This window comes from Brassica oleracea, chromosome C2 (genome assembly GCF_000695525.1).
Source record: "Brassica oleracea var. oleracea cultivar TO1000 chromosome C2, BOL, whole genome shotgun sequence".
NCBI lineage: Eukaryota > Viridiplantae > Streptophyta > Magnoliopsida > Brassicales > Brassicaceae > Brassica > Brassica oleracea.
The window spans coordinates 16,992,506-17,002,383 of record NC_027749.1 but is presented as its reverse complement, the minus strand read 5'-3'; the positions used below and the strand labels follow the sequence as shown (position 1 = coordinate 17,002,383).

Sequence of the window (9,878 nt, the reverse complement as noted above, 5' to 3'; positions counted from 1 at the left end):
AAAAAAAAAAAAAAAATATTGAGTTTATGTGTTACGCGAGGCTTTGTAAGGATTATTCCAAGCATATAGAGCATGTTTAATAAGTTAAATACACAAAAAATATAATAGAAAATAAAATTTACTATTTAGATTATCTTTGTATTTTCGTATTTCATGTGTAGAAGTGAATTGTTTTTCACTATAAATATAGGTCTCATAGAGATTTGTTCTATAATATCTAAAAAAAGCATTGAAAGCTTTATGAGAAGTTTCTGAAGCAATAAAAAAAATTGTTTTCATAATTATTTTTGTTTCTAGATATTTGAAGAGTAACAAAAGGCATAAGATTTAATTTTGAGAAGTTTCTAAAGCAATAAGAAAAATTGTTTTGTTTTATTATTTGTGTTTCTAGATATTTGAAGAGTAACAAAAGGCATAACAATATTTTGGTTCCGAAAACTGGTGATTAGTAACTGTTTAAATAAAAGGAAAACATAATCTGCTGCTACTGATGTTATGTTTTTTTTTTCTTTTTAATTATATATATTAAAATCAACCCGGTTTAACGGAATTCAGATCCGATTACAAGCCTGATTTGAACAAAATTTCCCTAGTCAATTTATTACAAGCTAGCTTCGCTCACCCACTAAAGCGGACACGTTCCGCTAACCCGATTTTAAAATCCTAAGGAATCTAAAGCCGTTCTCAACCTTCGACGATGCCGTGGGAGGTTCTCCTCGTTTCCTCGGATGCCGGAAATCCTCAAGTCGTCTCTGGAGTAGCTAGCCCTCGATGAACGCCTCGAAACTCATAATCTTCACCGCCATTTAAACACACAAATGCTATAGAAGAAGGGTTAAGAACGCAACCTTTTGAAAATCGCTCCCCAACACCTGTACAATCTTCAGCAACGCCTCAGCCGCTCCTAAACAAGAAGACCAATGAAGGCTTCATGGCTAAGAACGAGAACAAAAGGCGGGCACGGGACAGCCGCAACTTATCGCAACCAGAGAAGCTCCAAGACCTGCAAATAGCGATATCAAAGCAACACTACCATGAGAGCTTCATGGTACTGGGATGAGCTGCAGCGCCAACTGATTCACCAAGGAGAGAGAGACCCCTCTGACACAAGAAGACTCCAAACACCTCGTCAGTTGCCTACTTTGAGAACCGAAGTGAGGTACGCTTGAGACGTCAAAAGATGAACCCGGTGGGACGGATCCAAACCAAACTAACAACACACAACAAGAGCTAGACATCTAAATGAGCCAATCGACAAAGGATCACCGGAAGACTGGAACCAATAAGCCGGGAAGAGAAACCGATAACATTGAGAGGAAAGTTGCAACATCACCTCAGACAAGCCATAGACGACATCCCTATACCGTACTGCAGCAACATTTCACGCGCCACCATCGCAAGCCCCAACACACGCCAGCGACTCGGACTAAGCACGCCCTTGAGTTAAACTGAGCCTCCAAGGCACCCAAGACGAGAGAAAAAAGAACACACCTTTCCAAGACTCCAAGGAGAAAGTGTTGTTTCCTCAACCACACGCCCCTCACCCACCGGATGAGACGAGGCAGATCTGAACCTGCAACTCAGAACCCAGGCGGATGAACTGACCAGACTCCTCCACGCGCCACCGTCCCTGCAAGGAGCTTAAGGAACCCCTTGCCAAACCCTAAAATCCGACTTCACCGACAGAGACCATAACCGCCCCCGCGTCGAAACTCCACCACCCAGTCGAACAACACCAGAACCGGAACTCCTGTCGACCGAAGACGAAACTGGCGATCCTCCAGGAGCAGAGCACCGAACAAGACGAGGAAAGAGATGACACGATAGTGAAGCAAACCAAAAAACGAGTTACATGGGAGAAGGAGGGTGCTTCCGACGCCGGTACGCGCGCCGTCAGGTTGCCGGAGCTAATCTCAGATCTGGCTTTGTTCGAGGGAAGAGGGAGAGAGGAGAGAGAGTTCTTGTAATGTATACAAAAACATCAGTCAATTACCCTGTTACATTCATAGATACTAAACATGAGAAAAAAGAGGAGCATGCAACAAAGTTAATATATCAGTTTCATTAAACAAAAACACACTTGGCATGGTAAAAATTGCAAACACAGATATACAAGTTAACAAGAGCATGCTACAAATTAGAGAAAACTGAAGCCAACTTGTTGTCTGTCTTAGGTTGAAACATCTTTAGGATCTTGTTCATTATCACCTTGGAGATTTCGGTATGTGTAGAACCAAGAGCAGACGAGAAAATATCCGAAATTCAAGACTCCTGCAACGACTAAAACCCAGTAAACATTGTCAACTCTTCCGTTGTTAATGTCATTTGGTAACCATTTGGTAGTCCTCTGGAGGAGACTGATCAGAGCTGTGCTCAGATAGAAAGAGATTCCAATCACCAGCGAGGTCAGTGAAGTCGCGGTGTTCCTCAGAGACTCCGGGAATTCTCCATAGAACAATTCAATGTTTCCTGGAAACTGGAAGGCCTCGCCTATCCCCACTATAACGAGAGGAGGAAACAGCCATAGCACTGACATGGGATGCCCGTTTTCAACTGTTTTCAGCCTCTTTGCTTCCACAACCGCTGAGACTGCCATGCTAAGGATGGTGAGAACCTGGCCTATCCCGACCTTTTGAAGCGGAGTTAGCCGCTTACCGGTTAGCTTCTGATACATGGGGTAGACAAGCCAGTTGTTGATTATTATAAAGGTGGATGCGGAGGTCATTATAATGACTTGGAGGGACCCGGCCGGGACTTTGAAGTGTGGACCAAGCGCACGGTCCGTGACTAGAGCTTGGAGTACCATCAAGCTTGTTTGCATCACCATTGGAGTACTAACAAAGATTATGGCTACCCACAGAGGAAGAAGTCGGAGAATGGCTTTGAAATCTTCTACTTCCTGAACAGAGCACACCCTCCAGATGTTGTTAACTGAGCCGCCGCCGTCTTCGGTTTTCAAGGCTGCACGGTTCAAGAACCCATAGCTCTTGGAGGGTATTATTGCAGGAGAAGTCTTGGCGAGTCCCTGGTGATAGTCTTCGTCTTGTGATGAAATCACAGCCTTTCTTTTCACTGTAGCGGCGACTACAACGCTGATGAGGCTTTTGAAAGGGCTTCCCATGGGTTTCTCATGCTTGTAGAGCCTTTTCCCGCTGACGAAAACAACGAAACTTACGAAATTTGCAGCAGCGCAGAGGCCAAACCCGAGTTTCCAGCTAGCATTGTCCTGTGTGTAGACAATCGCTGTCGCTCCGGTAATGGCCCCAGCGTATAGTGTGAGGAAGTACCAGTTGAAGAAGCTTCCTTGATCCTTAGGTTTGTCGTATTGGTTTGCACCTGCAGATGCCAGGGTGAACCGTGTCCCACCTGCTCCAGTGGTTACTAGAACTAAGGCTGTATACAAGATCCCAAGCTGGAGTGCCGATGGAGACTGGCATAGGATTGATCCGGTTGCACACGGTATAGGTTTCAACAAGTCCAAAGATGCGATCAGAGTCAGCAGAAGAATCCCCTATAATGTTTTAAAACTGTTAGATCTTTGTGTATAAGAAAAATAAGAACAAGCAAAAGAATCAGTCATGAGTTGTTGGACTTACAGTAAGCGAGATGAAAGTAGAGGCGGAGATGACAAGAATGTTTCCAAAGAAAGAATCAGCTAAAATGGCTGCTACAAGAGGCAACATGCTGAGGCATCCATTGACAATGTTCGAAATCTTAGCAGCAGCGATGCTCTTGATGTTGAATTCCTCGATCAAGAACACAATCAAGTTCAGTACCCATCCGAAAGATGTTATGGACATACCTAACAATGTAGCTGCACCACATAGAACAGACATCAATATGTATAAGTCTCGCCTTCAAAGGAACATAGACAACAACAACAACAAAAAACAAACAGACAAACCCATCATGAATGGAAAAGTTATCCAGCCACCGGGCTTGCTGCTCGGATCTCGAGCGCACTGCGCTTCTGTATCACCCGAAACTGGACCAGCCATGGAAGAAAACAAGTGGAAGCACAAGTAACTTTGAAATTTTGTTTGTGTGTTATGATGCATATAAAAAGCCGTATAAATAAGCAAATGTACAATAATTATGTTCTTTAGTCCCAAAACTACCTAATCATGTTTTGACATTCCATCTACTTATGTCCTATTCTGAAAACAGGTTGGTGAAAAAACACCAAAAGGATTTGGTCAGATCTTTAATGGCATGATCAGAATCCACTTCGAATAATTTTGCATAATTTAATCAAATATACTTACGAGCACACGATGCTCACAACCACCTATAGTGTGTCTAGTCCCTTAGTGTTACTTCGAGTAATCTTTATATAAAATAATCAAATATACTTACGAATACACAAGGCTCACGACCACATATAGTGTTCAAGATCTTCTGTGTCTCAAAAGAGACTGACCCAGCCATTACAGAATAAACGCGTTTGAGAAGTAAAAAATTATTAAAAACTATATATATAAGGAAGTTGAGAATAACTTTTCCCATTGAAACGATTTCTTAGCTGTTGTCCAGATAATAGCTGCTAACCCATTTTTTCATATTTATTCTCGTTGTCGTTTTCAAACATTTGGTTGGTAACTCTAAAAGGAGTGTGATTCTTAGAGATATGTAACCGAATTCAGTTGACATTATACTGTTGATAAAAATCAGCTTATTTGTTTTGTTGACCCTCAAAAGTTTTGTCCGTTTAAGGGGGTGATCAGTAGTTGTTGTAGGTACTGTCCACAGACGTATTTATTTCTACAGCACCAAATTCAGAGCAATCAAGCTTTAAATTTTTTTTTTGAAACCACAGCTCTTGAAATAACTTATAGCTGTACAAGTGCTCTGCAGAGCCAAATATCCAAAACAATTTTTTAGTGCTTTCCATAAAATTCTTTACCAATAAAATTTAAAACCACAGCAAAAAGTCTACAGATTTTTTTCTAAGCAAAAATTTTAAAGCTACATTCATTATCAATCGGAGCATAAGTTTCACAAATCTGTCATTTTTGGCTAAAAATTGCATTGAATGGAATTTCCTTGTAAATCCACACCAAACTTTGGAGGTAATTGCTACTTGGTCCAATACTTATTTTAGAAAAACATTTTCATAGTGAATATACATAATCTGCAATTTTGGATACAAATATATAGTATATATAAAATAAACACTTTCTCCGTTGGCCGAAAACCGAGACTAGTACTAGTTGTGTCCATGGTGCTATAACATCTCCTTCCCCGAAGAAAAAGGATCATATTTTTCTTCGGACTAGACCTTTGAAAAAGTCAAAACTGTAGTTGAACACAACATTACATATTAGCTTTAACATGTAATATCATAATGTTATTATCCATTTAATTGATTCAACTTACCTATTGCCATCAGGGTGAAGCTCATACATTTGATAATCATCTCCAATAGCCAGCAGATATCCCGAAGATGTCAAACCCTAGAGACTCCTCTAGAATTAGAATTAAAGCACAATGACTAGAATTTTTATATAAAAAATCCATAAGACTCTTCTTTACCTGGATAGTCACAACGTTGTGAACAACTTGGTCCTCGATTTTATCTTCAACGATCACTCTTTGCCCGCTGCACATGTGAGAGAATACACGGCAACGTATTCAGAAATTTGGATACAGCCACAAGTGAATAAAACTATGTGTGTGTATGTATCAAGTATCAACAAAACAAAAACATCAATTATTGGTAAGTAATATGTCTTGTTCTTATCTTTAAGAGCTTTTTAGTTTATTGCAGGGAAAATACAACATTGACTATTGAAATAAATTTTAAGGTGTTTTTTAGCCAAGCAAAGGTGCTAACGGACGAGAGGTTTAGCCATTTAGTTCAGAAAGTGACAAATGGAATACACCAACACAAAAAATCAGTTTTCAAATTCAGATAACACAGACCTTTCATTGACAAGCAAAAGGAAAATACAAATTACCTGTGAAGCCATGTCCTGTAGTAAAGCTCCTCGAGAGATTTAAAACCTGTAAAATGAAGTGCAATGACATAGAATGACTACACGTGGCTTAAGACTTGATAATAAGATTAATCAAAAACTGACTAATGAATCTTTACGCAGTTTCCGAGATCAGAGGTTTTAACATTACCTTGGTCAATAAATAGATCAAAGAATTTTTCGAATTTATGAAAGAAGGCAGCTATAATTTCTTCTCTTTTAAGTAGAACTGATGCAGGAGATATGTCTTTTAGTACAGCATTTAAGCATGTGGTCGGTTGATCGTTGTCCACATTCAATCCCACACCTGCAAAAAAGAGGATCAGTTTAGCAATTTTCTAGGAACAAAGGCAACCCAACTTGTAAAGAAGAGTAATGCTGCGTATTTACCAACACTAACGTGAAATATACTAGATCTGTAGGTAGAGGTACACAAAATGCCTCCGACTTTAAGGCCATTCAAGTAAAGATCATTGGGCCACTTTATTTTAACGTCTATATACGGCAAACCCTGAAATTGATTTAGCGAAAACAAAAAAAGTCAGACATCTTTTTTGAATCTGATGCAAAGAAGGGAGGAGGAAGCAAGCAAGAGATAGATACCTTGTTGTCACAAACATGTTTCACAGCCTCAGTTACAGCAAGAGATACAACATACTGAATCAAAGGAACGATTCGACCATCTTCCATTTCTACCGTAAAAGAATACATAAGACAACCCTTTGGAGATTCCCACACATTCTTTGTTCTGCCTGTTGCATGTTCGTTCGTAAATTACACATTCCATTTTTTTTTTAATTAATTCTTACTAGACAGCTAAATTAACAAACTCTTACCTCTACCCTTAAACTGAATATCTGAGACACAAACTGAACCAACCGGAAGCTCAGAAAAGTTACTGAAAGAAACAAAAAAATAAAACAGATTTGAACACGCAGAAAACATAAACCTTTTTAAAGAAGAGAGAGAGAGATGTTGAAATGATGCTTACTGAGAAACAACATCGTGAGTGGAAGACAAGCGGGGAGACCAAATGAGAAACCGACCAAACCGAGCAGTTGAAAGCGAGTTCATGAAGAGTGAAGGATTGAATGAATCATCACCTCTAACCAAATTCTTCATCTCGGAATCTAAAAAGAGTGAAACTTTAGTAGTATCATCTGGGAGCTTAAGCACGTTCTCCTTCTTCAAACGCTTTGCTGTATCATTCTCAACAGAGGACTTCCCACACAAAACCAAGCTACACGAATCTAGATCACCATCCATTGCTATATTCAAAACAAAATTGTATTAGAAAATTAACTATATTTACAGATAGACCAAATCATAGCGATACAATCCAATTTCAAACCGAAAAGGAGAATGAATAGAATGGTTCGAACCTGTGGCAGCGAAGGAGAAAGATGGACGGCAAGGCCTTAAAGAGACGAGACGCAACAAGTTCGCCACTTGCATATAAACGTAGAATAGAAAGAAAGAAGCAGCTTTCGGACGGAGAAAACAATGACTACCGAAATTGAGAACTGTAGATGACGACGACTACCAAGGCCCTTTAACCGGTTTTATACGATCTGGTTAAATATTCCGGTTAGAGTTGACTCAAAAGTCAAAATCTGAAGATATACTTGTGCATCCAATTGGGCATAAATAATATTCTCTCCGTTTCAAAACTATATATTTTTAACTTTTTCACACTTATTAAAAAAATTATTAAAATTTAGTTATCAATGCATTATTTTCCATTATCAACTATTTTCCATGATTTTTAACCAGTAAAATCTTTATAAACACCATTATGTTTTTTTAAGTTTACAATTTGCAATTAATTTATCTATTGAAAATATAAAACATATATTTTTTTAAACAAGTTTTTTTCTAAAATATACTCCTTCTGTTTTATAATGTAAGTAGTTTTGGATAAAATCATAAAGATTAAGAAAATTTTAATGTTTTAAAAAATATTGTATAATAAATAGGTTAGATATAACTTAACCAATCAAAACTAAATCCATTTAATTTGATTGGTCACACTATATTCAATAAATGTAAAAATTACCTAAAAATATGAAAACTACTTACATTTTGAAACAAAAGAATTTACCTAAAACTACTTACAATATGAAACAGATGAAGTATATCTTTTTTGAAACGGAGGGAGTATCACTGCGATAAGGTAAAGACAGTTATGCCCTTAAGCTTTTGTCAATGTAACCAACCATCTCTAGTTATTTTGCATTTAACTTCTGTATTCTTACAAGGGCCGGCGTTTCTATAAATAAGAAACACATATAGAAGAAATCGTATACACCTTGTGAAAGTTAATGAAGAACAAAGTGAAGAACAAGAGAGAGAGTGAGAAGAGAAATCAAGAGTAAGAGAGATAGAGTAAAGAAGAATTTTTTTTTCCTTAACCATAATGTGCAACATGTTACAGAGATTTAAAGGCAAGATGCTTTGGTACAACAATGAATAAAATATGAAACTCATAAGCTAAGAAAAGCATAAAGAATGGAAATCTGATCGATGGATAGTGACAAGTCCTCAACGGTCTTGGAGCATTCCTTGTCTTCTTCCATCCTTAAGTAGATCATGTGACTAATACTATAAATAATTCACTCAACTTGTCTCCTTGCTCTCCAACTGTTAGGTGCTTCTTGTGAGTTTAAATTCACCAGCTCCACTATGTTCCTGAAAAATTTCTCAAGTCCAGCCTCTTGTCTCTTTCATATCCTTCGTCAATACTCCCCCTCAAGCTTAACCATACAGCATGGTTGAGCTTGAAAACCATGAACACATCCCTGATTAAAACCTTTGTGTGAAAAACCCAGTGGGACAAAAACACACAAAGGAAAAAGAGTAGATGTTTCATGGCTAAGGAGATCATGATCTGAACAAGTCTATGAGTCCCAATCTTGGATGAATGAACTCACATACTTTGGTGCTTGCTCCTTTGGTAAAGATATCAGCTAGCTGGTCTTCACTCCTAGTGTAACAAGGTAGAATGATCTTTTGCTCCACAGCTTGTCTCACCTTGTGACAATCCACTTCAATATGCTTCGTCCTCTCATGAAACACTGAGTTTGAAGCTATATGAATGGCTGTCTGGTTATCACAATGCATGGTGATTGGTGTTGTTGTTTCCATGCCTAAGTCTCTCAACAGGTTCTTGATCCAGATGAGTTCACTAGTCAGCTTCCTCATTGCTCTATATTCTGCCTCAGCACTTGAACAAGACACCACTTTCTGCCTCTGGCTCTTCCAAGTAACTAGATTTCCTCCAATGAAGGTGCAATTCCTGTAGTAGACTTCCTGTCCACTCTATCACCAGCCCAATCTGCATCACAATATCCCACAATCTCTATGCTCTTGTTGCATCCCATCCAAACACCTTGACTAGGAGCCTCCCTTAGGTACCTCATGATTATTTCCACCATGTTCCAATGATGAACCTTAGGTGCTTGCATATGCTGGCTATCTTGATTCACAGCAAAGCAGATGTCTGGTCTTGTAATTGTGAGATAGATCAGCTTCCCAACCATCCTTCTATAGAGCTTGAAGTCGCCAAATAGAGTATCTTCAAACTCCCCCTCACGCAAGACCTTGTAACCTTCTTCAAGTGGTGTCTTAGCTACTCTTGCTCCAAGTTCACCTGCCTCTTTTAAAAGATCAAGTGTGTACTTTCTTTGAGATAAGAAAAGCTTCTCTTTAGAGCGGCATATTTCTATCCATAGAAAGTACTTTATCTCACCCAAATCTTTAATATCAAAGGTAGACTTAAGAAAAACTTTAGTAGAGATGATACCTTCCTTGTCACTTCCTGTTATGATGATATCATCTACATAGATAAAAATCACCACAATTCCTTGCTTGCTTATGAGGGTAAAGAGTGTGTGATCAGCTTCT

General features: G+C 38.7%; 3 protein-coding genes across 3 annotated transcripts in view; all 3 read right to left on the bottom strand.

Annotated features, from left to right (window-relative positions):
- Positions 1–514: 514 nt before the first annotated feature.
- On the bottom strand, positions 515–4,058 carry LOC106322879 (protein NRT1/ PTR FAMILY 2.3-like). Its single transcript, XM_013761026.1, has 3 exons — positions 3,905–4,058; positions 3,597–3,814; positions 515–3,511 (listed from the first exon to the last, which is right to left on the bottom strand). The coding sequence occupies exons 1-3, from the start codon at positions 4,056–4,058 to the stop codon at positions 2,171–2,173; spliced, it is 1,713 nt and encodes a 570-aa protein (XP_013616480.1). The 3' UTR covers positions 515–2,170.
- Positions 4,059–5,073: 1,015 nt separating this feature from the next.
- On the bottom strand, positions 5,074–7,508 carry LOC106324724 (biotin--protein ligase 2-like). The gene is made up of 10 exons (XM_013762696.1): positions 7,358–7,508; positions 6,967–7,243; positions 6,812–6,873; positions 6,579–6,727; positions 6,366–6,486; positions 6,127–6,282; positions 5,958–6,003; positions 5,533–5,599; positions 5,377–5,453; positions 5,074–5,295 (listed from the first exon to the last, which is right to left on the bottom strand). The coding sequence occupies exons 1-10, from the start codon at positions 7,428–7,430 to the stop codon at positions 5,256–5,258; spliced, it is 1,068 nt and encodes a 355-aa protein (XP_013618150.1). The 5' UTR covers positions 7,431–7,508; the 3' UTR covers positions 5,074–5,255.
- A 1,733-nt stretch (positions 7,509–9,241) lies between these two features.
- Positions 9,242–9,878, bottom strand: part of LOC106323576 (uncharacterized mitochondrial protein AtMg00810-like) — a 1,126-nt gene continuing 489 nt past the window's right edge. Inside the window, exon 2 of the mRNA XM_013761673.1 lies at positions 9,242–9,712. Within this exon, the coding sequence (XP_013617127.1) occupies positions 9,242–9,712 (471 nt within the window). The remainder of the gene's footprint in view (positions 9,713–9,878) is intronic.

Bases quoted from the DNA above. Each gene is read 5' to 3' on its own strand.
- LOC106324724 (XM_013762696.1), bottom strand. From the start codon at position 7,430: ATGCAAGTGGCGAACTTGTTGCGTCTCGTCTCTTTAAGGCCTTGCCGT. The intron at 6,004-6,126 runs GTAATGTTAAAA...TTCATTTTACAG, and splicing joins TGATCTATTTATTGACCAAG to GTTTTAAATCTCTCGAGGAG. The intron at 5,600-5,957 runs GTAATTTGTATT...TCACATGTGCAG, and splicing joins TACAGGACATGGCTTCACAG to CGGGCAAAGAGTGATCGTTG.
- LOC106322879 (XM_013761026.1), bottom strand. From the start codon at position 4,058: ATGCATCATAACACACAAACAAAATTTCAAAGTTACTTGTGCTTCCAC. The intron at 3,815-3,904 runs GTTTGTCTGTTT...TATGTGGTGCAG, and splicing joins AACTTTTCCATTCATGATGG to CTACATTGTTAGGTATGTCC. The intron at 3,512-3,596 runs GTAAGTCCAACA...AAAACATTATAG, and splicing joins CTACTTTCATCTCGCTTACT to GGGATTCTTCTGCTGACTCT.